Raw genomic sequence first — 26,843 nt, 5'->3', positions numbered from 1 at the left:
GGAACCCCAATTAGTGCACCGCGTTCGCTCGCCATGCTTCGGGCATGGTGCCTTCGCTCCGCTCCACTCGGCACAGATTACCGTTCCAATCGTAGTCCACGTGGATCGTTAAGTATGATAAGGTTCGAAAAAAGAAAAAAAACATAAAAAACTCATGTCGACCTTTTTCCATGTCGACCTTGTTCCTGTCGACCTTTTGTCCATGTCGACATAAGGTGTGTCGACCAATTGGCGTCGACCTAAGGCGTGTCGACCTTTTTGTTGTCGACCTGGAGTCCGGATACCATTAGGCAGATAACCAGGGTGAGTTCTAAGAACCGCACGGTCATGGTGAAAAATCAGAAAGGGTGACCGACAGGACAAGACACCCAAGTCTGAAACCCGTCTAGCAGATGCAATAGCCAGCAAGATCAAGACCTTAAGAGAAAGCCACTTAAGGTCCACAGACTCAAGAGGTTCAAACGGAGACTCTTGTAAAGCATCCAGAACGACCAACAAATCCCAAGGAGCCACAGGCGGGACATAGGGAGGTTGAATCCGCAAAACACCCTGAGTGAATGTATGAACATCAGGCAGAGTCGCAATTTTTCTCTGAAACCAAATCGACAAAGCAGAAATATGAACCTTGAGGGAGGCCAGACGAAGGCCTAAGTCAAGGCCCTGTTGCAGGAAAGCCAAAAGTTTGGCAGTACTGAACTTGCATCCATCATAATTGTAAGTCCCACACCAGGCGAAGTAAGAATTCCAGACCCTATGATAAATCTGAGCAGAAGCCGGTTTACAGGCCTTCAACATAGTTTGAATGACCGCCTCAGAAAACCCTTTGGCCCTCAGTATGGAAGCTTCAAGAGCCACGCCGTCAAAGCCAGCCTGGCCAAATCCTGGTAGACACAAGGGCTCTGAATGAGGAGGTCTGGGCGCTGTGGAAGCAGAAGAGGACCCTATATCGATAGACCCTGCAGGTCTGAGAACCGGGTGGTCTTCAGTTTCCTGGCTGTCGGGAGCCCGGCGCACAGTGTACCAGCGTTGGAATCCCGAAAGCCGGCATACCAACACCTTTTCTCCCTCTTGGGGGTCCACGACCCCCCTGGAGGGAGAATAGATAGCGTGGCACACATGGCACGCGTAGCGCGCCACCATGCCTGCAGCGCGGTGAGCGCAGCGAGCCCGCGGGGGGCTAATTTGCGCTTGCCCAGCTGTTGGTATGCCGGCGGTCTGGAGTCCGGCGCCGGTATGCTGGCCGCTGGGAGCCCGGCCGCCGGCACACCCTATTACACCCCTGAGAACCAATGCCGTCTGGGCCATGCCGGAGCGATTAAAATTAGTATTCCTCTTTCTTGCTTGAACTTCCAAATTACCCTGGGCAGGAGTACCACCGGAGGGAACACGTACGTCAGTCAAAAGTTCCATGGAATTGCCAATGCGTCCACGAACGCTGCTGGAGGATCCCTTGTCCTTGCTCCGAAGACCGGAACCTTGTGATTGTGTCGAGGCGCCATCAGGTCTACATCTGGTAGACCCCATTGTTCCACGCGGAGTTGTAAGACCTCCGGGTGAAGGTTCCACTCTCCGGCGTGTATGTCCTGACGACTGAGGAAGTCCGCTTCCCAGTTTAGGACCCCTGGAATGACAGCCATGACCATGGTGAAAACTCGAGGAGCCAAGGTCAGACCAAACGGCAAGGCCTGGAATTGAAAATGTAGGTTGCCAATAGCAAACCACAGGTATTGCTGATGCGACACTGCAATAGGTATGTGCAGGTAAGCATCCTGTATGTCCAGGGATACCATGTAGTCCTTGGGCTCCAAGGCCAGAACAATAGAGCGAAGAGTTACCATACAGAATTTGGAGACTTTCACAAACTTGTTCAAAGACTTGAGGTTGAGAGTGGGCCGAGAAGATCCATTCGGTTTCGGGACTAGCAACAGCGTTGAATAGTACCCCCTGCTTCCAGAAGGGATTGCACCACCAAATGGAGAGTTCTTGCTTTCACCATATCCGAAGGGACGTTTGTTGAGCAAAACTGGTGAGGGGGACGTTTCTTGAAAGAGATGGCGTATCCGTGAGTGACGACTTCCCTTACCCAGGCGTCTGAAGTGGTCTGTAGCCAAACCTGAGCAAACCGTAGAAGTCGGCCTCCCACCCTGGGATCCCCAGGAGGGATGCCTGCCCCGTCATGCAGCAGTCTTGTCTGTTTTGGCAGCAGGCTGACAGGCAGCCCAGGCATGTTTAGGTTTGGGCTTAGTGGATTTGGAAGTACGAGCCTGTTTCGGGTATGCCTGACCCTTTGCTTTACCTGGAGGTCAAAAGGAACTAAATGAAGTACTCTTAGCCTTCGGGGCCGAAGGAGTAGTACTAGGCAGACATGCAGTCGTAGCAGACGCTAAGTCAGCGACAATCTTGTTGAGATCTTCCCCAAAAAGAATGTTTCCCTTAAACTGGATAACCTCCAAGGTCTTTTTCAAGTACAGATCTACCGACCAGGACCGCAACCAGAGGATCCGGCGAGCCAGAATAGAGACGTGGTAGACGCTTTGGCCGCTAGGATACCGCGTCTACCATGATCTGATGCCGCCTCCTGAATATAATGAGAGGCTGTAACAATGTATGAAAGACACTGTTTTGCATTATCAGGAAAATTAGATGGTAGTTTCGCTTCTACTTCCTGAACCCAGGACTCTATAGCTTTAGCAGCCCAAGAGGCCGCAATAGTAGGCCTATGCACAGCTCCAGCCAGAGTGTAAATGGACTTCAAGCAACCCTCCACACGCTTATCCGTCGGTTCCTTCAGAGAGGTGACGGTAGAGACAGGCAGAGCAGATGATACCACCAGACGTGCGACTTGTGAGTCCACCGGCGGCGGTGTTTCCCAATGTTAGCTTAACTCTGCAGCGAGGGGATAACGAGCCAGCATTTTCTTAGACAGAGAGAATTTCTTTCTAGTTTAGTAACCTTCTGACGCTTAAACTTATCTGGTTTCTTAGAGGTAACTAGGGGTTCGTCATCATCATCAAATTGAAGAATCAGCTGTATAGCCTCCAAGAGGTCAGGAACATCCACTTGGGTCAGGGATTCCCCATCAGAAGCATCTGCGTCAGTGTCTGAGGGATCAGTGTATGCGCCATCTTCATCCGATGAAGTATCTGTAACATGAGTGGACTGTGAGGATGTAAGGGCCCGCTTAGAGGACACTTTGATCTTAGGTGGGCGAGGTTTAGGATTTTGCTTGGCCAAAGATTGATTTAATTGCTGTAACTGAGAGGACAGAGCATCTGCCCATGGTGGATTAACTGCAGACACAATATGTGGCTGTAATGGCACCAGCGTAGTCAGTAAATTAGAGAATATAGCACACGGTGGGTCAGTAGTTACCCCCGACGTAGGAAACTGACTAAGGGGTACACAGCCCCAAGCACATGAACCCTCAGCTGCAATATTTTCCTCAGAGACATCCCGGGCATGAACACTGCCAGACGCAGGGTCTGCTACCGAACCTTCACCCTGACAAGCTGACATTATTATGGAATAGTACAATAAAAGCAGCAGACTGAACACCTAACAAAAATCCCCCCGGATAGTGTGACTACAGGCAGAGCACACACAGAGGATTTAAGAGGTAAATGGTGACTGTAAAACACAGAGAAAATACCAAAAAAAGTATATCCTGTGAAAACCACTATATTATATGAAAACCCTGATGCACATAGCCCCTTTCAGGGTACAGAATATAGGGATAGCAGTAGATGTGAGATACACGGAATGGAAATCACACAGCAGCTATTGGCACACACACACACACACACACACACACACACACACACACACACACACACAGTCACATGTACAATGCAGAAATTATCACAGATAACAATAAAACTGCACTGGACTAGCAATACTGTAGTAATAACTGCACTACACAAGTAAAGCTCATTAGGTATGTAGCTATAGCAATGCACAATAAACACTGGATGTATATCACAGGGTACTTGTACTAAATAACCCTGACAAAGTGCACTTGTTCTTAACTAACACTGTCTAAAGACGTAGAATACTTAAGTGTCCTGTAAATGCACAGCGCTGATGATGCAGGCGGCTTTACAGAGGAGGCATTGCCCAGCAGTCCCAGATCAGCGCAGCTTTGTGTGTAATGGTGCCCAAACGCTGACAGGGAGTGAGGGAGAGAGAGAGTAGCAGCTCCAGTGCGGGAACATCAGCAGTAAATGGCGCCCTGAGGCTGGGGGAGGGGCTACGGGTCAGACCAGATCCCCCTGCTGGGGATACTGAGGGCCTCAAAGAAACGGACTTATTGCAAAAATCCGACCTGTGCCCAGGCCCTGTTGGTCTAGTGGGGTCCCTGCACAGCCACAGTGTCCACGCCAGTGCGCACGGTCCGCCTCCCAAGGACCGCGCTGGATCGCGGTTTGCAGCGGGTCCCGCCTGGGGGACCCTCTTATCTCCTCCTTTCATCAGCCACGCGATCCCGGAGAGTAGCGGTGGTGTGTGTGTGCCCTTATGAGAGAACTGGAGCCTCCGATGTAGTTACCCGGCAACCAGGGCGCGGGAGTGTACAGCGCCGCTGAGAGGTGAGGGAACCGCAGCATGATGTATCAGAATGACACATAGCACTTTTAGGTGCCTATGCTTCGGCTCTAAAGTCTTCTTTCTTCACTTGAAAGCTCTTTTCAGGGCTGCCCAGCGCAGCCCTCCCTGTTGTTAGCCTGCACTGCAGGCACCAACTTACAAACTGAGCTCCTGTGCACGGAGGCGGGGTTATAGAGGAGGCGGCGCTGTGCATCTTGGGAACAGTCAAAGCTTTTAGCCTGTTGGTGCCTTGGATCAAGATCCAACTCTACACCCCGATGTTATCCCTGTGGAACCCCAGTGTACCCCGATGCAGAAAATAAGAATTTACTTACCGATAATTCTATTTCTCATAGTCCGTAGTGGATGCTGGGGACTCCGAAAGGACCATGGGGAATAGCGGCTCCGCAGGAGACTGGGCACAAAGTAAAAGCTTTAGGACTAGCTGGTGTGCACTGGCTCCTCCCCCTATGACCCTCCTCCAAGCCTCAGTTAGGATACTGTGCCCGGACGAGCGTACACAATAAGGAAGGATTTTGAATCCCGGGTAAGACTCATACCAGCCACACCAATCACACCGTACAACTTGTGATCTGAACCCAGTTAACAGCATGATAACAGAAGGAGCCTCTGAAAAGATGGCTCACAACAACAATAACCCGATTTTTGTAACAATAACTATGTACAAGTAATGCAGACAATCCGCACTTGGGATGGGCGCCAAGCATCCACTACGGACTATGAGAAATAGAATTATCGGTAAGTAAATTCTTATTTTCTCTAACGTCCTAGTGGATGCTGGGGACTCCGAAAGGACCATGGGGATTATACCAAAGCTCCCAAACGGGCGGGAGAGTGCGGATGACTCTGCAGCACCGAATGAGAGAACTCCAGGTCCTCCTCAGCCAGGGTATCAAATTTGTAGAATTTAGCAAACGTGTTTGCCCCTGACCAAGTAGCTGCTCGGCAAAGTTGTAAAGCCGAGACCCCTCGGGCAGCCGCCCAAGATGAGCCCACTTTCCGTGTGGAATGGGCTTTTACAGATTTTGGCTGTGGCAGGCCTGCCACAGAATGTGCAAGCTGAATTGTACTACAAATCCAACGAGCAATCGTCTGCTTAGAAGCAGGAGCACCCAGCTTGCTGGGTGCATACAGGATAAACAGCGAATCAGATTTTCTGACTCCAGCCGTCCTGGAAACATATATTTTCAGGGCCCTGACTACGTCCAGCAACTTGGAATCCTCCAAGTCCCTAGTAGCCGCAGGCACCACAATAGGCTGGTTTAAGTGAAATGCTGAAACCACCTTAGGAAGAAATTGAGGACGAGTCCTCAATTCTGCCCTGTCCGTATGAAAAATTAGGTAAGGGCTTTTATAGGATAAAGCCGCCAATTCTGAGACACGCCTGGCTGAAGCCAGGGCTAACAGCATTACCACTTTCCATGTGAGATATTTTAAGTCCACAGTGGTGAGTGGTTCAAACCAATGTGATTTTAGGAATCCCAAAACTACATTGAGATCCCAAGGTGCCACTGGAGGCACAAAAGGAGGCTGTATATGCAGTACTCCCTTGACAAACGTCTGAACTTCAGGAACAGAAGCCAGTTCTTTTTGGAAGAATATTGACAGGGCCGAAATTTGAACCTTAATGGACCCTAATTTGAGGCCCATAGACAGTCCTGTTTGCAGGAAATGCAGGAAACGACCCAGTTGAAATTCCTCTGTAGGGGCCTTCCTGGCCTCGCACCACGCAACATATTTACGCCAAATACGGTGATAATGTTGTATGGTTACATCCTTCCTGGCTTTGATCAGGGTAGGGATGACTTCATCCGGAATGCCTTTTTCCTTCAGGATTCGGCGTTCAACCGCCATGCCGTCAAACGCAGCCGCGGTAAGTCTTGGAACAGACATGGTCCCTGCTGGAGCAGGTCCTTTCTTAGAGGTAGAGGCCACGGATCTTCCGTGAGCATCTCTTGAATTTCCGGGTACCAAGTCCTTCTTGGCCAATCCGGAGCCACGAGTATAGTCTTTACTCCTCTCCTTCTTATGATTCTCAGTACTTTTGGTATGAGAGGAAGAGGAGGGAACACATACACTGACTGGTACACCCACGGTGTTACCAGAGCGTCCACAGCTATTGCCTGAGGGTCCCTTGACCTGGCGCAATATCTGTCCAGTTTTTTGTTGAGGCGGGACGCCATCATGTCCACCTTTTGGTTTTTCCCAACGGTTCACAATCATGTGGAAGACTTCTGGGTGAAGTCCCCACTCCCCCGGGTGAAGATCGTGTCTGCTGAGGAAGTCTGCTTCCCAGTTGTCCACTCCCGGAATGAACACTGCTGACAGTGCTATCACATGATTCTCCGCCCAGCGAAGAATCCTTGCCACTTCCATCATTGCCCTCCTGCTTCTTGTGCCGCCCTGTCTGTTTACGTGGGCGACTGCCGTGATGTTGTCCGACTGGATCAACACCGGCTGACCCTGAAGCAGAGGTCTTGCCTGACTTAGGGCATTGTAAATGGCCCTTAGTTCCAGGATATTTATGTGAAGTGACGTTTCCATGCTTGACCACAAGCCCTGGAAATTTCTTCCCTGTGTGACTGCTCCCCAGCCTCTCAGGCTGGCATCCGTGGTCACCTGGACCCAATCCTGAATGCCGAATCTGCGGCCCTCTAGGAGATGAGCACTCTGTAACCACCACAGGAGAGACACCCTTGTCCTTGGAGACAGGGTTATCCGCTGATGCATTTGAAGATGCGATCCGGACCATTTGTCCAGCAGATCCCACTGAAAAGTTCTTGCGTGGAATCTGCCGAATGGAATCGCTTCGTAAGAAGCCACCATCTTTCCCAGGACCCTTGTGCATTGATGCACTGACACTTGGCCTGGTCTTAGGAGGTTCCTGACTAGGTCGGATAACTCCTTGGCTTTCTCCTCCGGGAGAAACACCTTTTTCTGTACTGTGTCCAGAATCATCCCTAGGAACAGCAGACGTGTCGTCGGAATCAGCTGTGATTTTGGAATATTTAGAATCCATCCGTGCTGTCGTAGTACTACTTGAGATAGTGCTACTCCGACCTCTAACTGTTCTCTGGACCTTGCCCTTATCAGGAGATCGTCCAAGTAAGGGATAATTAAGACGCCTTTTCTTCGAAGAAGAATCATCATTTCGGCCATTACCTTGGTAAAGACCCGGGGTGCCGTGGACAATCCAAACGGCAGCGTCTGAAACTGATAGTGACAGTTCTGTACCACAAACCTGAGGTACCCTTGGTGAGAAGGGCAAATTGGGACATGGAGGTAAGCATCCTTGATGTCCAGAGACACCATATAGTCCCCTTCTTCCAGGTTCGCTATCACTGCTCTGAGTGACTCCATCTTGAACTTGAACCTTTTTATGTAAGTGTTCAAGGATTTCAGATTTAAAATGGGTCTCACCGAGCCGTCCGGCTTCGGTACCACAAACAGCGTGGAATAATACCCCTTTCCCTGTTGTAGGAGGGGTACCTTGATTATCACCTGCTGGGAATACAGCTTGTGAATGGCTTCCAATACCGCCTCCCTGTCGGGGGGAGACGTTGGTAAAGCAGACTTCAGGAACCGGCGAGGGGGAGACGTCTCGAATTCCAATTTGTACCCCTGAGATACTACCTGCAGGATCCAGGGGTCCACTTGCGAGTGTGCCCACTGCGCGCTGAAATTCTTGAGACGGGCCCCCACCGTGCCTGAGTCCGCTTGTAAGGCCCCAGCGTCATGCTGAGGACTTGGCAGAAGCGGGGGAGGGCTTCTGTTCGTGGGAAGAGGCTGTTTGCTGCATTCTTTTTCCCCTTCCTCTGCCCCGGGGCAGATATGAGTGGCCTTTTGCCCGCTTGCCCTTATGGGGACGAAAGGACTGAGCCTGAAAAGACGGTATCTTTTTCTGCTGCGAGGTGACTTGGGGTAAAAAGGTGGATTTTCCAGCCGTTGCCGTGGCCACCAGGTCCGATAGACCGACCCCAAATAACTCCTCCCCTTTATACGGCAATACTTCCATATGCCGTTTGGAATCCGCATCCCCTGACCACTGTCGCGTCCATAATCCTCTTCTGGCAGAAATGGACATCGCACTTACTCTTGATGCCAGAGTGCAAATATCCCTCTGTGCATCTCGCATATATAGAAATGCATCCTTTAAATGCTCTATAGTCAATAATATATTGTCCCTGTCCAGGGTATCAATATTTTCAGTCAGGGAATCCGACCAAGCCACCCCAGCACTGCACATCCAGGCTGAGGCGATTGCTGGTCGCAGTATAATACCAGTATGTGTGTATATACTTTTAAGGATATTTTCCAGCTTCCTATCAGCTGGTTCCTTGAGGGCGGCCGTATCAGGGGACGGTAACGCCACTTGTTTTGATAAGCGTGTGAGCGCCTTATCTACGCTAGGGGTTGTTTCCCAACGCGCCCTAACCTCTGGTGGGAAAGGGTATAATGCCAATATTTTTTTAGAAATTAGCAGTTTTTTATCGGGGGAAACCCACGCATCATCACACACCTCATTTAATTCATCTGATTCAGGAAAAACTACGGGTAGTTTTTTCACACCCCACATAATACCCTTTTTTGTGGTACTTGTAGTATCAGAAATGTTCAAAACCTCCTTCATTGCCGTGATCATGTAACGTGTGGCCCTACTGGAAAATACGTTTGTTTCCTCACCGTCGACACTGGAGTCAGTGTCCGTGTCAGTGTCTGTATCGACCTGAGGTAACGGGCGTTTTATAGCCCCTGACGGTGTTTGAGACGCCTGTACAGGTATTAACTGATTTGCCGGCTGTCTCATGTCGTCAACAGTCTTTTGTAAAGTGCCGACACTATCACGTAATTCTTTCCATAAGACCATCCAGTCAGGTGTCGACTCCCTAGGGGGTGACATCACTAACACAGGCAATTGCTCCACCTCCACACCATTTTCCTCCTCATACATGTCGACACAGCGTACCGACACACAGCACACACACAGGGAATGCTCTGATAGAGGACAGGACCCCACTAGCCCTTTGGGGAGACAGAGGGAGAGTTTGCCAGCACACACCAGAGCGCTATATATATATATACACAGGGATAACCTTATATAAGTGTTTTTCCCTAATATAGCTGCTGTATATATTAATATGCCAATTTAGTGCCCCCCCTCTCTTGTTTTACCCTGTTACTGTTGTGCAGGACTGCAGGGGAGAGTCAGGGAGCCTTCCTCCAACGGAGCTGTGAGGAAAAAATGGCGCTTGTGTGCTGAGGAGATAGGCTCCGCCCCTTTTTCGGCGGCCTTTCTCCCGCTTTTGTGTGGAAAACTGGCAGGGGTTAAATACATCCATATAGCCCAGGAGCTATATGTGATGTATTTTTAGCCATTTAAGGTATTTTCATTGCGTCCCAGGGCGCCCCCCCCCCCCAGCGCCCTGCACCCTCAGTGACCGGAGTGTGAAGTGTGCTGAGAGCAATGGCGCACAGCTGCGGTGCTGTGCGCTACCTTATTGAAGACAGGACGTCTTCTGCCGCCGATTTTTCCGGACCTCTTCACTCTTCTGGCTCTGTAAGGGGGCCGGCGGCGCGGCTCCGGGACCCATCCATGGCTGGGCCTGTGATCGTCCCTCTGGAGCTAATGTCCAGTAGCCTAAGAAGCCCAATCCACTCTGCACGCAGGTGAGTTCGCTTCTTCTCCCCTTAGTCCCTCGATGCAGTGAGCCTGTTGCCAGCAGGTCTCACTGAAAATAAAAAAACCTATTTAAACTTTTACTCTAAGCAGCTCAGGAGAGCCACCTAGATTGCACCCTTCTCGTTCGGGCACAAAATCTTAACTGAGGCTTGGAGGAGGGTCATAGGGGGAGGAGCCAGTGCACACCAGCTAGTCCTAAAGCTTTTACTTTGTGCCCAGTCTCCTGCGGAGCCGCTATTCCCCATGGTCCTTTCGGAGTCCCCAGCATCCACTAGGACGTTAGAGAAATAGTTTTAGTTTGGAAGTAAATTGCTAACGCGTGTGCCTTGTAGGCAGGGGAAAGCTTTGGGCCTGATTCTGATTTGGAAGTAAAGCAAAAAAAAAAAGCAAGTAACTGTACCAGGACAAAACCATGTTGCACTGTTGGTGGGGTAGATGTGTTAGATTTGGGAGGGGTGTGTCCAAACTGAAACCTAAATTGCAGTGTAAAAATAAAGCTAACATTAGTGGGCTACATACAAGAGCAGCCAGCATTTACCCTGAACAAAAATACATTTAATGTATTTGCTCCCATTGCATGGCAAAATGTTTTGTTCCGCATAAAAAGTTACTTGCTTTTTTGTTTTACTTCAAAACATGAATTGGGCCTTTATTCATTGGCTGTGGTGGTTGCAATTAGCTGGATAACTGTCACTTTTATCAATTTTATAATACTATATTAAATAAAGCATCTTTCTTTTATCCTTTTCTCGATAAAACAGAGACAGTATAGCTGGGTACACACTAGACGAAATGTAGCCTGGTCCTGTGGATCGGAGAAACATATTCGGGTACATCGTCTGGTGTGTACATATGATATGTGCACTCACACGTGTTGCTAGCAATGACATGCTGCATAGTGCATCATGTCACGTGGCTCCACTCTGTCGGACCCCGCATTGGCAAGAGTGTATGCACTTGCTGCATGCTGGGTTCCGTCGGCGGCAATGTTGGGTGTCAGGATCCATCACATGATCGGATCCCAGAATATGGTATTCTTCAAATTGCAGGTGGTAGCATTGTATTGTCTGTGTGGTAAATATTATTTCTTGAACTGCATGTCATTCTGCAAGTACCAGGTCTTCTCTGCTAGGTTCTAAGGGGGTAATTCAGAGTTGATTGCAGGAGCAAATTTGTTAGCAGTTGGGCAAAACCATGTGCACTGCAGGTCTTTAATCAAGACTTATGAACAATCTGACAAAGTACAAGAAGAGGTATAAGGGACTTATTCAGTAAGGATTGCAAATTCTGCTAATTAGCAGAATTTGCAATCCTTTTGTTCGCATGCTGGGGGCCGGCCATCGCAGGGCAAAGCCGCCCAGCATGTTGACCGCTGCCTCCTCCCCATCATCAAGTAGAAATTGCGATGCGATCGCAACTTCTGCTGGATAGCAGAAATTAAGGTTGCCTCCTGCTGGCGTTAGCTGCAGGAGGCCTGCCGCCATGTTTCTGATCGCAGCAGCTGCGTTTGACAACATGCAGCCACCGCGATCACACCCACACCACTCCCCCCATTTCACCAATGCTGTTGTGGTGCACAATGACGTGTCTGATTTTAAATCTAGCATTATGCCACATTTCCTAACTAGAAAGGGTGGCAATTGTGGATGTACAGGCTGCACTACATGCAGTTACTTAGAGGCTGACAGTGTGTTCCATCATCCCAGATCAGGCAAGAAATTCTACATCAATCACCCTGTAATGTGCTCCACTAAGTACATCATATATTACACCAAGTGCCCATGTGGCCTCCTATACACAGGGAAGAGTACCCGACAACTAAAAGAAAGGATGGCTCTGCACCGCTCAAGCATTTGAGCCACCCTAAAAGGCAAAGGATCCAATCAACCCATGGCAAGGCACTTCAAAACACAGCAACATAGCCTTGGAACCCTCCGTTATAAGATCATAGAGTGGGTACCCCCTAATGCAAGAGGAGGAGACGAGGGAAAAATTATCCTACAAAAAAAAAGACCAGGTGGATCCACACATTGCAGACTGTACAACCTCTGGCCTCAATGAAACTCTATCATTCAGTTGCTCCTTATAACGCTAAACCGTCGCCCATAACACTAGATTTTAGCTCACTGCAGTTTGTTCTTTATCATATTGTCTTCTACTTTGGACCAGCGTGAGTTATGCCACGATGTGGACTCACTGATATCTCAGCAGTGGTTCAGGCACGCTAGTGTGCAGAAATAAATAGAGGCACGCTGTACAATTTAACGTTTTGACATGATGGTATTTCATTGTTTTTGCTGTACCGCTTCCTGGTATTGATGTCTGCCCCCATGTATGTGTTCCCCCTTCATTGTATATGTTGGTTCCCTAGGTGAGGGGCTACCGCCGCTTAGCCACATCACCATCAGACGTCCGAATTGCCTGACCTGCAACACAGTGATGATGTCATCGGCTCTCTGGCAGATCGCATGGCGGGGATCCTGATGTGCACGATTGGTAAATGTAGGAATTTATAACTGTTCTTGTACTTTGTCAGATTGTCCATAAATCTTGATAAAAGGGTGAAAATCCCTGAATCGTTGGCTTAAGCAAGCTGCAACTTCTCATTTGTTCATTGAATTGGGTCCAAGAGTGCCTTCCTTCCACATAGATAGATAAATAGATAGATAGTTTATTTATATATACATTTATGCAGCAATGTAATACTGAATGCTACCTGTTATCTGCAGAGACGGCCTGAGGGTGCCCATCTGACACGTGCTGTAAAAAAAGGTGAAATATTCTTGCACTTTAAAAAAAAAGCAGCACAATAAAAGTAGTACACAGTGGGGGAGATTCAAATGTTTGAAAAGTCGGTTGGGTGTCTGTTTTTTCCTGTCTATTAGATAGGAAAAAACAGACTCCCAACTGACTTTTCAAACATTTGAATCTCCCCTAGTGAATGAGATTGCTATAAATTATGCTAACTACAGTACAGGTTGAGTATCCCATATCCATATATTCCGAAATACGGAATATTCCGAAATACGGACTTTTTTGAGTGAGAGTGAGATAGTGAAACCTTTGTTTTTTGATGGCTCAATGTACACAAACTTTGTTTAATACACAAAGTTATTAAAAATATTGTATTAAATGACCTTCAGGCTGTGTGTATAAGGTGTATATGAAACATAAATGAATTGTGTGAATGTAGATACACTTTGTTTAATGCACAAAGTTATAAAAAATATTGGCTAAAATGACCTTCAGGCTGTGTGTATAAGGTGTATATGTAACATAAATGTATTCTGTGCTTAGATTTAGGTCCCATCACCATGATATCTCACTATGGTATGCAATTATTCCAAAATACGGAAAAATCCCATATCCAAAATACCTCTGGTCCCAAGCATTTTGGATAAGGGAGACTCAACCTGTATTTGTAACAATGGTAAGAGCAATATATGATTTCTTTCTAATGCTTATATAAATAGGTGGGCAGTTGTCAACATTTTTATATAATTTCTGGGGACCCTTTGTTTCTGAGGAAGTACGTTACAGGGCCGAAACTAGGTGTGTGCGGAGGAGGCACCGCTGCAGGGTAGGGGGAGCTGTTGGCGGCATTTGTCAATTATATGTTTTCATTATTTTCACTTGCAGTTTCCCCCCTTTTTGAAGCCCAGCATCTCCTACCCTGACCCCTTCTGTCGCTAATACCTATACAACATTTATGAACTCAACTTGATATTTCTGTGTTATTCAGTCACACTGTCCTTTATTACATTTCAAGATGCTGACATACCCGGGATTCAAACACATTACCTATGGCATTGCAGTCAGACAATCTATTCATTGAGCTATCTGCCCTTGCATAGAAAGGCAGAGAATTCTAAGCTAGAGAAATCTAACTATTTGAAGCTTACCTTGCATTTTGTGAAAAAATTAATAGCATTGCGGCTGAGCAAATCTACTGTATGTAGTGCGTGGCTGCAAGAGAACGGAATGTGTGGCTGCACACTACATAGATCTGCTCACTTGCAATGCTGATTATTCTTTTACAAAGTACAGTGCATCCGAAAAATATTCACAGCGCTTCACTTTTTCCACATTTTGTTATGTTAAAGCCTTATTCCAAATGGAATAAATTCATTTTTTCCCTCAAAATTCTACACACAATGGGGGTCATTCCGAGTTGTTCGCTCGCTAGCAGATTTTAGCAGCATTGCACACACTAGGCCGCCGCCCTCTGGGAGTGTATCTTAGCTTAGCAGAATTGCGAACTAAGGATTAGCAGAATTGCGAATAGAAATTTCTTAGCAGTTTCTGAGTAGCTCGAGACTTACTCCTACACTGCGATCAGCTCAGCCCGTTTCGTTCCTGGTTTGACGTCACAAACACGCCCTGCGTTCGGCCAGCCACTCCCCCGTTTCTCCAGACACTCCCGCGTTTTATCCTGGTACGCCCGCATCTTTCCACACACTCCGTGAAAACGGTCAGTTCCGCCCAGAAACAACCGCTTCCTGTCAATCACACTCCGATCACTTCAACGATGAAAATTCTTAGTTCGGACATGAGTAAATCTACTAAGTTTTGTGCTAAAATACTTAGCGCATGCGTACTGCGTACCATGCGCATGCGTACTGCGTACCATGCGCATGCGCATTTTTGCCTTAATCGCTCCGTTGCGAAAATCGGCAACGAGCGAACAACTGGGAATGACCCCCAATACCCCATAATAACAATGTAAAAAAATTTTTTTTGTGATTTTTGCAAATGTATTAAAAAAAAAAAACTAAGAAATCACATGTACGTAAGTATTTACAGCCTTTGCCAGGAAGCTCAAAATTGAGCTCAGGTGCATCCTGTTTCCACTGATCATCCTTGAGATATTCCTACAGCTTAATTGGAGTCCACCTGTAATAAATTCAGTAGATTGGACATGATTTGGAAAGGCACACACCTGTTTATATAAGGTCCCACACTTGACAGTGCATGTCTAAGCACAAACCAAGCATGAAGTCAAAGGAATTGTCTGTAGACCTCTGAGACAGGATTTTCTCGAGGCACAAATCTGGGGAAGGGTACAGAAAAATATCTGCTGCTTTGAAGGTCCCAATGAGCACAGTGGCCTCCATCATCCGTAAATGGAAGAAGTTTGGAACCACCAGGACTCTTCCTAGAGCTGGCCGGCCATCTAAACTGAGCGATAGGGGGAGAAGGCCCTAGTCAGGGAGGTGACCAAGAAGCCGATGATCATCCTCTGGGGAGAGAGGAGAACCTTCCAAGAAGGACAACCATCTCTGCAGCAATCCACCAATTAGGCCTGTATAGTAGAGTGACCAGACGAAAGCCACTCCTTAGTAAAAATCACATGGCAGCCCGCCTGGAGTTTGCCAAAATGCACCTGAAGGACTCTCAGACCATGAGAAAAAAAATTCTCTGGTCTGATGAGACAAAGATTGAACTATTTGGTGTGAATGTCAGGCATCATGTTTGAAGGAAATTAGGCACCGCTCATCACCAGGCCAATACCATCCCTACAGTGAAGCATGGTGGTGGCAGCATCATGCTGTGAGGATGTTTTTTTAGCAGTAGGTACTGGGAGACTAGTCAGGATAGAGGAAAAGATGAATGCAGCAATGTACAAAGACATCCTGGATGAAAACATGCTCCAGAGCGCTCTTGACTGGGGTGACAGTTTATCTTTCAGCAGGATAATGACCCTAAGCACACAGCCAATATATATATTGAACATCTCTGGAGAGATCTGAAAATGGCTGTGCACCGACGCTTCCCATCCAACCTGATGGAGCTTGAGAGGTGCTGCAAAGATGAATGGGCGAAACTGCCCAAAGATAGGTGTGCCAAGCTTGTGGCATCATATTCAAAAAGACTTGAGGCTGTAATCGCTGCCAAAGGTGCATCAATAAAGTATTGAGCAAAGGCTGTGAATACTTATGTACATATGATTTCTTAGTTTTTATTTTTAATAAATTTGCAAAAATCTCAAAAAACTTTTTTCACGTTGTCATTATGGGGTATTGTGTGTAGAATTTTGAGTGGAAAAATGAATTTATACCATTTTGGAATGAAGCTGTAATATAACAAAATGTGGAAAAAGTGAAGCACTATGAATACTTTCCGGATGCACTGTACCAGTAGCTTCATATACAGTAGTGTTCAAAGTTTTTATGTAGGACCAAATAGCTCAATGAATAGTGTGTTTGATTAGAATTCAACAGGTTATAGGTTTGAATCCTGGGTATGGCAGTATATTGAACTGTATTATTTAATAAAGAGTATTGTAACTGAATAACAACGAGCACTTAAGTTAAGTGTATGAATGTGGTATAAAGAGGATTTGTGTCCAAATCTATTTTCTTGCAGTGGTCTATAAATGTGTGTGTATTATTTCTCTCTCTCTCTCTCTCTCTCTCTCTCTCTCTCTCTCTCTCTCTATGGGGTAAATTTACTAAGATGGGAGTTCTATTTAAGTTGGGATGTTGCCCAGAGCAACCAATCAGATTACAAGTATCATCTTCTAGAAGGTGCTAGATAAATGAGAAGTAGAACCTGATTGGTTGCTATGGGAAACATCCCATCTTAAATAGAACTCCCATCTTAGTAAATTTACCCCTATATATTTATTTTGGAAAAGGGGGGGGGGGGGGGTAATGGGCGCTACTCCTTCCTCTCAGCTCACAAGTCCCATCTCCTTTGATAGTATTTAAACTTCTTTATGTTTCTGGTACACTCCCCCATTTGTTTCTCTTATGGGGTGGCAGCCCTTTCCTCCGGTGGTTGGTTGTTCAGACAAACCTTTTGGAAATCTGGAAAATAAAAGTGAGAATAGGCGCCTCCTAGTGTAATAATGTATGTATAGTGTGACCTTCACCCTCGGTATCACCCAAGTGAATTCAAGGTGTACTGTGAATGGTGGAATTCCAACCACTTCTTTGAATAGCACAGTGTCACCTGTAACAGGTCTGCTGGTAAGCTGCAGGGTGCCGTGCACAGCTGGTGGAGGGAGGTCAAAACCTATGAAAAGGACCACCAGACCATTATTGATGACAACTAATCCTATCATATGTCAGAACCGTGACACTGTGCTATTCAAAGAAGTGGTTGGAACTCCACCATTCACGGTACACCTTGAATTCACTTGGGTGATACCGAGGGTAAAGGTCACACTATACATACATTATTACGCTAGGAGGCGCCTATTCTCACTTTTATTTTCCATATATATTTATTTTTTTATATATATATATATATATATATATATACACAGTGTATATATATATATATATATATATATATATATATACATACACAGTGTATGTGTATGTGTATATATATATATATATATATAAAAAAAAAATATATATATATATATATATATATATATATACATATACGGGTTGAGTATCCCATATCCAAAATACGGAATTTTTGGAGTGAGACTGCGATAGTGAAACCTTTGTTTTGTTTGTATATATATATATATATAAAAAATATATATAATATATATATATATATATATATATATATATATATATAAAAATGTGGGAAGGTGCTTCATAGCATGGGCTTGCTCTGGGATCAATCTTGTCATGCCCCTTCCTCCAAAGGGGTGCACCTTATGTCCCTATTGGAAAAACGGGAGGGAGGGGGGGGAGCCAATTCCCTCTCGTTAGTCTAGTTACGGCTTTGGTATGTTATACATGGTATTATAGACGGCATGTTATACATGATATATATAAAGATGCATTATTACTGTCCCAATAATGATCAGATGTGGTGTACAGCCTACACAATATGTTACAGAAAGAAGTAACAAGGAGAGTCCTTGCCATGTCTGTTAATTGCCCGGCCTATACAGACCCTTGCTATTTCCTCTATAATGGGAAGCAGGCAGTCACTCCTCGCCCGGGCAGTTACTCAGGGCCAGAGTAAGTCAGCTATGTAAAGAAAATCAGTTCAAATCAATGCAGGCAACTTGAATATTCTAATGCTGATTTCTTCCTTTTCCATGCCCGAGACTCCACATTTAATGCATATAACTTTACCTGTGGCCACACTGTGTTTGGAGAGTGATGAGCTCTTTGACCGACATGCAAGTAGGAGGTATCTTGGGCTAAAGCCTGCGGGTGAGGGTCAGCACTGGTCATGACTCCTATATCCTGGCTATAGCTGTCTACAGCATCAGCATTTGGTAGGCTCACAGGGCTGTCAATAAGAACTGAAGGTAGAACGTCATTGTTATATGGCTTTTGTGGACTGAGTTGCTGTTGCAGCTGCTGCTGTGGCACCATGCTCTGTTTATATGAATACCTGAGTGGCTGAGCGTTCTGATACACATACTGAGGCACGGCACCCAGCTGAATAAGCTGCACACTGTGAGACTTTTCCTGCGCATAAAGGTCAGCTTTGGAATTGCATTCTGTGTTATACACTGGTTCTTGGAGTTGCATGTCAGGATTATGGGATTGCTGAACACCATGATGCATTTCTTGCCCCGCTGGATGCATCTGGTAATATTGAGACACGTGACCAGAAAACAGGCGCTGCTGCTTCATGTCCTCAACTGAAAGCCGTTGCTGTCCTGCCTGATGATGCTGCATATAATAATGAGTCCTCTGCATGTCCTGTGAATGCTGCGGTAGTGCCTGGTGAGACTGCACTTGCTGGACAAACTGGTGACCTTGTTGCATTAAAGACTGCGGCTGAACCTGAGCAGAGTGCTGAAAATACTCATAATAAATATGCGACTGTGACGGTTGCATGGGCTGCAGCTGATGCTTCTGCTGTTGACTTGCTAGTCCTGAATACATTTGCTGTGACACCTGAGGATATCTGTCCAAAGCGATTGGTGGAGCTTGCTGCTCAGAGATTGGCTTGAGTGACAGCAGCTGCCGGAGAGTACTGTCGCTGTCAATAAGTGACGACGGTTCCGGTACACCCTGAGACATGGCATGGATTCTTAAGTTCTGCCTGGCAAATACCTGTGTGAAAGAATCTAACTTATGCAAAGCCCTGCTGGTCACTTTAGGCTGATTGTCATGTGCAGGATAGTAAGACACCTGGTTGCCATCTGTTACGTCATTTTGTACTTGTGCACTCCACTGTAAGCTTTGGTCGAAGCAATTTAACTGACTGTTCTCCTGAATGTGACTACCAGACCCCAGGCTTGTCCAATGAGATTTCCTGGACAAATCAACCTGTCCAATATGTTTAGTTCCTGAAATTAATGCACCATCTCTGGAATCTTGGGATAAATGGGGTGAGGAAGAGGATGACTCCGAGGCGTTCTTATCCAATGAGTCATAACTGTGGTTGAGCACCTGGCCGTCTGCCTGATGCTGCATTTGTTGATAGTAAAAACTATCATTACTGTTGGAAACAAGATGTGTCTTGTATAGATGCTGATCCTCCATGGTGACTTGAGTAATCTGACCTTGTAAGAGCAGTGCCCATATAGGATAGTGTCCCTGAGAGATGGGTAGGTAGAAATAAGGAGTTAGTTAAGTATTGAGCGTGCCCATGTATTCAGATGGCATAATCCTTGGAGTTATAAATGCAGAGGATCCTCAAAGGGTAAGGGTTTTGCCTCTTCAGAAGGTGAGAGAGAGTAGCTAAGTAACAATCTTGTGGAACAGGAGTCCATCTGCCAAGAGGAAACACAGTTATTTCAGTTACATACTGCAACAATATTTGTTTATAACTAAAGCAGTTGGATTATGCCTGGCCAATGGCATACTTTAATGCCACTGCCTGGGGGACAATGATTCAGTGGGAGTTTGTGATACAGAAAGTCTGATGCCTTATCTTCAGGACAATAGCAGTAATATGAGAGAAGCCATTGTAGAGAGGGGGCGAACCCCTATAATGTTAGGGACCTGTCCAATGAGGTCACCGTGAAGTAGGTGGGCAGGCTCATATATTGGCCAATATATGCCAAGAACCTCGGATATGATGGTTGTTATCATTTTAATGGTGTATGGTGCACCTGCAGTCTTGTTCCTGGATATGAGAGAAGCCATAGGGTGACCTACAGTAACATTTTTATCATATGTTTTAATCTGAAAGATTTAGCAAATAATTACATGGATGGTTTCAAACGGTCAGTATGAGCAGTACTTCCAATTGACAATTGTAGTATTGTCAACATATCATTACTATGTTGGACCATAATTCTAAATATAGGGCCTAATTTATGTTTGTACTGTCAGCAAAGCAAAAAAGCAAACAACTGGGTAAAACCATGTTGTACTGAAAGGTGGGGCAGATGTAACATGTGCAGAGATATTTAGTGTTTGGGTGGGTTATATTTTTTCGGTGCAGGATAAATACTGGCTGCTTTTGCATGTAGCACACAAATGTTAGACAGCTTTTATTATTATTTTTGTATAATGTAGTTTTTATTAAGCAAAACATGATACAGAGCAGAGCAGTAATGTGTACTTGAAAAGAAATCACACAAACAGGAGAAAAAGAAAAAAAGAGGGAGAAATACATGAGCTTTGTTGGAATACCCATGTACAAAACAGATATTATACAAGCATAAGCTCGCCGAAAGAGGGCGACGTATGGGGACCCATTTGTAGATATAAGGTACCCCATCTAAACATAGATCCACTAAAAATTAAGTATGACGGAATAAGAAGAGCCCACCTATGTAGCCCAGATGTTAGCAAAATTGTATATTGTACCCTTAGACATATAAACTTATTTTTCATGTTTCAAGGAAGTATTTACCAATGCTACCCATTCAGTAAACGTGGGACCTATTCGGGCCATCCAAGAGCAAGCAATGCACACCTTAGCCAAGGAGCACATATTCGTAACATACTGAGTATCAGGGTTATCGAGGACTATCATGTCTTGACACCCTAACACACACAGTTTGGAAGTGAGAACTTGCCTAGGGATTCCTGTAGCTATGATTGCCGACTTAACCTGTGACTAGAAGGAGGTACTGTACAATTCCAGACAAGATGGCAAAAAGTACCTTGGGCAGCCCCGCATGTAGAACATATAGGGGATGTGCGGCCACCAAATTTGACTAATCTGGCAGGCGTCATATAGTTTCTGTGAAGGATAAAAAATTGTATTTGCTGGAATTGAATAGAGACTGTAGCATGACGCAGAAAGTCCCTAGCTGTATCCCATTCCCCATCACTCAAGAGGCCAAGATCAGTTTCCCATCTAGTCCGCAATACAGGTAGGGCCTCTGGCCCTCATTCCGAGTTGGTCGCTCGCTAGCTGCTTTTAGCAGCAGTACAAACGCTAAGCCGCCGCCCTCTGGGAGTGTATCTTAGCTTAGCAGAAGTGCGAACGAAAGGATCGCAGAACAGGGTTATTTTTTTTCCAAGCAATTTCAGAGTAGCTGCAGACCTACTCCTTCCTTGCGATCGCTTCAGTCTGTTTAGTTCCTGTTTTGATGTCACAAACACGCCCTGCGTTCGGCCAGCCACTCCCCCGTTTCCCCAGGCACGCCTGCGTTTTTACCTGACACGCCTGCGTTTTTTAGCACACTCCCGGAAAACGGTCAGTTACCTCCCAGAAACGCCCCATTCCTGTCAATCACTCACCGATCAACAGAGCGACGGAAAAGAGTCGCTCGCCCTTGTGTAAAACTGCATAGTTTTTTTGTGAAAGTACGTCGCGCGTGCGCACTGCGGCCCGTACGCATGCGCAGAAATGCCAGATTTTAGCCTGATCGCTGCGCTGCGAACGGCAGCTAGCGATCAACTCGGAATGACCACCTCAGTATGATATTCTGCTAGACAGCTTTGTTCTTACACAGCAATTTAGATTTCAGTTTTCCCACCCAAATCTAAATCTTAGTGCATATGTTACATTTGCCCCACCTGTAGTGCAGCATGGTTTTGTCCAGTTGCTTGCTTTTTTGCTTTACTTACAAACATAAATCAGGCCCACTGTCAAGGAAAGGGAATAGACAGACGCAACAGAATAAGCAGAATGGGTGTGTGAACTTTTGTGTGGTATATTCACGTTTGATAAATTTGAACATGACCATACATCAGCGGGATGATTCCCTGATGTCCATGAAAAATGGCATCCGGGAATCAGGGAAAAAACTGCACGCTATAAATCCCCTATTCGGCGATCCCAACCGTTTTTCGGACGGAATTGGCGAGTCGGAAAATCCAACATGTTAGATTTTTCCCAGATCCCCTGACCGAGGCATTGGGAGAACAGGGAATTACTATGATTCTCCCCATAGGCGTTTCTATAATGGGTGCAATGTACACACTGCACCCACTTTTAATACTTACCTTTCCAGATTCCACCATCCGGCGCTGCAGTTATAGTGAAAATCGCAGCCGCTCATGCGCAGTAGCCAAATTGGTCTCCGTAACGTGGCGGGCAACATGTTTCCGGGGGTGTGGATCATTAGATCGACAGTGTCTAGGTCGACAATGTTTGGGTCGACCACTATAGGTCGACAGTCACTAGGTCGGCGGGGTTTGAAGGTCGACAGGGTTTCTAGGTCGACAGGTCAAAAGGTCAACATGAGTTTTTCATGTTTTTTTGGTGTCCGGGAAGCCCAATTAGTGCACCGTGTCCCCTCGCATACTGCTGCGCTCGGCACAGGTTACTATTCTCAATCGCAGTCTGCATGGATTGTTAAGTATGAAAAAGTAAAAAAAAATAAGATTTTAAACCTACCGGTAAATCTTTTTCTCGTAGTTCGTAGAGGATGCTGGGACTCCGTAAGGACCATGGGGATAGACGGGCTCCGCAGGAGACATGGGCACTTTAAGAAAGACTTTGGATCTGTGTGTGCACTGGCTCCTCCCTCTATGCCCCTCCTCCAGACCTCAGTTAGAGAAACTGTGCCCAGAGGAGACGGACAGTACGAGGAAAGGATTTTTGTTAATCTAAGGGCAAGATTCATACCAGCCACACCAATCATACCGTATAACCTGTGATATACTATCTAGTTAACAGTATGAAACAACAACATATCATCGGTCCAAAACCAACGAAACTATAACATAACCCTTATGAAAGCAATAACTATATACAAGTCTTGCAAAAGTAGTCCGCACTTGGGACGGGCGCCCAGCATCCTCTACGGACTACGAGAAAAAGATTTACCGGTAGGTTTAAAATCTTATCTTCTCTAACGTCCTAGAGGATGCTGGGACTCCGTAAGGACCATGGGGATTATACCAAAGCTCCCAAAAGGGCGGGAGAGTGCGGATGACTCTGCAGCACCGATTGAGCAAACAGGAAGTCCTCCTCAGCCAGGGTATCAAACTTATAGAACTTTGCAAAGGTGTTTGACCCCGACCAAGTAGCAGCTCGGCACAGCTGTAGTGCCGAAACCCCTCGGGCAGCCGCCCAAGACGAGCCCACCTTCCTAGTGGAATGGGCCTTAACCGATTTTGGTAACGGCAATCATGCTGTAGAATGCGCCTGCTGAATCGTGTTACAGATCCAGCGAGCAATAGTCTACTTTGAAGCAGGGCCGCCAACCTTGTTGGCTGCATACAGGACAAACAGTGCTTCTGTTTTTCTGATCCAAGCCGTTCTGGCCACGTAAATCTTCAAAGCCCTGACCACATCAAGGGACTCGGAATCCTCCAAGTCACGTGTAGCCACAGGCACGACAATAGGTTGGTTCATATGAAAGGATGAGACCACCTTAGGTAGGAATTGAGGACGGGTCCGCAATTCCGCTCTAATCATATGGAAAACCAGATAGGGGCTTTTATGTGATAAAGCCGCTAATTCCGAAACTCGCCTAGACGAAGCCAAGGCTAACAACATGACCACCTTCCAAGTGAGATATTTCAACTCCACTGTTTTAAGTGGTTCAAACCAATGTGACTTAAGAAAACTTAACACCACGTTAAGGTCCCAAGGCGCCACCGGAGGTACAAAAGGAGGCTGAATATGCAGTACTCCCTTCACAAAAGTCTGTACTTCAGGCAGAGAGGCCAATTTCTTTTGAAAGAAAATGGATAAGGCTGAAATCTGAACTTTAATGGAGCCTAATTTTAGGCCCAAAATCACTCCAGTTTGTAGGAAGTGAAGAAAACGGCCTAGATGGAATTCTTCCGTAGGAGCATTCCTGGCCTCACACTTAGAAACATATTTTATCCATATTCAGTGATAATGTTTAGATATCACGTCCTTCCTAGCCTTTATTAGCGTAGGAATGACCTCATCCGGAATACCTCTTTCCGCTAGGATCCGGCGTTCAACCGCCATGCCGTCAAATGCAGCCGCGGTAAGTCTTGGAACAGACAGGGACCCTGTTGCAACAGGTCCTGTCTTAGAGGAAGAGGCCACGGATCTTCTGTGAGCATTTCCTGCAGATCCGGATACCAGGTCCTTCGTGGCCAATCTGGAATGAGTATTGTTCTCACTCCTCTTTTTCTTATTATTCTCAACACCTTGGGTATGAGAGGAAGAGGAGGAAATACATAGACCGACTGGAACACCCACGGTGTCACTAGGGCGTCCACAGCTACCGCCTGAGGGTCTCTTGACCTGGCGCAATACCTTTGTAGCTTTTTGTTGAGACGGGACGCCATCATGTCTATTTGGGGCAGTCCCCACCGACTTGCAATCGGTGCGAAGACTTCCTGATGAAGTCCCCACTCTCCCGGATGCAGGTTGTGTCTGCTGGGGAAGTCTGCTTCCCAGTTGTCCACTGCCGGAATGAACACTGTTGACAGTGCGCTTACATGATTCTCCGCCCAGCGAAGAATTCTGGTGGCTTCCGCCATCGCCACTCTGCTCCTTGTGCCGCCTTGGCGGTTTACATGAGCTACTGCGGTGACGTTGTCTGACTGGATCAGAACTGGTCGGTCGCGAAGTAAGGTCTCCGCTTGACGTAGGGCGTTGTATATGGCCCTTAGTTCCAGGAATGTTGATGTGAAGACAAGTCTCTTGACTTGACCAAAGGCCTTGGAAATTTTTTCCCTGTGTGACTGCTCCCCAACCTCGGAGGCTCGCGTCCGTGGTCACCAGGATCCAATCCTGAATGCCGAACTGCGGCCCTCTAGAAGGTGAGCACTCTGCAGCCACCACAGGAGAGATACCCTGGCCCTGGGGGACAGGGTGATCCGCTGATGCATGTGCAGATGTGACCCGGACCATTTGTCCAATAGGTCCCATTGGAAAGTCCTTGCATGGAACCTGCCGAAGGGAATGGCTTCGTATGTCGCCACCATTTTTCCCAGGACTTGAGTGCAATGATGTATTGACACTTGTTTCGGCTTCAACATATTCTTGACTAGAGTCATGAGTTCCTGCGCTTTTTCTATCGGAAGAAAAACCCTTTTCTGGTCTGCGTCCAGAATCATGCCCAAGAAGGGCAGGCGAGTCGTAGGATTCAGCTGCGACTTTGGAATATTGAGAATCCAGCCGTGTCGCTGTAACACCTTCAGTGAAAGGGATACGCTGTTCTGCAACTTCTCGGGGGCCGTGGAAAGCCCAAACGGCAACGTCTGAAATTGGTAATGACAATCCTGTACCGCAAATCTCAGGTACGCCTGATGAGGAGGATATATGGGAACATGCAGGTATGCATCCTTTATGTCCAGAGATACCATAAAATCCCCGCCTTCCAGGCTGGCGATGACCGCTCTGAGCGATTCCATCTTGAACTTGAACCGTTTTAAGTAAAGGTTCAGGGATTTTAAATTCAATATGGGTCTGACCGAACCGTCCGGTTTCGGGACCACAAACAGAGTTGAGTAGGACCCCTTCCCTCTCTGAAGCAGGGGAACCTCGGCCACCACTTGTTGAAGACACAATTTGTGAATCGCATGTAACACTATCTCCCTTTCCAGGGGAGAAGTTGGTAGCGCCAATTTGAAAAACCGGCGAGGAGGCACCTCTTCGAATTTCAGCTTGTATCCCTGGGAAACAATTTCTATTGCCCAGGGATCCACCTGTGAGTGAACCCAGATGTGGCTGAAAAGTCGAAGACGTGCCCCCACTGGAGCAGACTCCCTCAGGGGAGCCCCAGCGTCATGCGGTGGATTTTGCAGAGGCCGGGGAGGACTTCTGTTCCTGGGAACTAGCTGTGTTGTGCAGCTTTTTTCCTCTGCCCTTACCCCTGGCAAGAAAGGACGATCCACGTACTATTTTGCTTTTATTTGAACGAAAGGACTGTATTTGATAATGAGGCGCTTTCTTAGATTGTGAGGAAATATAAGGCAAAAAATTCGATCTACCGGCCGTAGCTGTGGAGACGAGGTCCGAGAGGCCCTCTCCAAACAATTCCTCACCCTTGTAAGGCAAAAACTCCATATGCCTCTTTGAGTCGGCATCACCCGTCCACTGTCGGGTCCATAAGACTCGCCTAGCAGAAACAGACATAGCATACATAGCATACATAGACATAGCATACATTATCTCATTGCTTGAAGGTTCAGCGTTGGAGTGGGTGTCACCGTTGTGGGAGCGTTCTGATTCGTTAGTTTCCAGTTATACCAACTTCTTGGCCTCATTCCGAAGGATCTTTGATGAGCCTGGCAGGACGACTGCTGCCTCAGCTGACTTGCTCCGAGTTCGACGGCTCTCGTACTGTGGG

The 26,843-nt window shown here is 46.6% G+C and overlaps 1 protein-coding gene across 5 annotated transcripts in view; it reads right to left on the bottom strand.

The window, feature by feature from the left end:
* Nucleotides 1-26,843, bottom strand: part of TRERF1 (transcriptional regulating factor 1) — a 366,725-nt gene that overhangs the window by 106,758 nt on the left and 233,124 nt on the right. For all 5 annotated transcript variants that reach the window (XM_063918304.1, XM_063918300.1, XM_063918302.1 and 2 more), the window contains 2 exons: nucleotides 18,331-19,928; nucleotides 12,999-13,042 (listed from right to left, as the gene is read on the bottom strand). In XM_063918304.1, coding sequence (XP_063774374.1) covers nucleotides 12,999-13,042; nucleotides 18,331-19,698 — 1,412 coding nt within the window. In that variant the 5' untranslated portion in view covers nucleotides 19,699-19,928. The remainder of the gene's footprint in view (nucleotides 1-12,998; nucleotides 13,043-18,330; nucleotides 19,929-26,843) is intronic.

The sequence above is a fragment of the Pseudophryne corroboree genome, chromosome 4 (assembly GCF_028390025.1).
Source record: "Pseudophryne corroboree isolate aPseCor3 chromosome 4, aPseCor3.hap2, whole genome shotgun sequence".
In the NCBI taxonomy this organism is placed as follows: domain Eukaryota; kingdom Metazoa; phylum Chordata; class Amphibia; order Anura; family Myobatrachidae; genus Pseudophryne; species Pseudophryne corroboree.
This window is presented reverse-complemented; position numbering and strand designations above follow the sequence as displayed.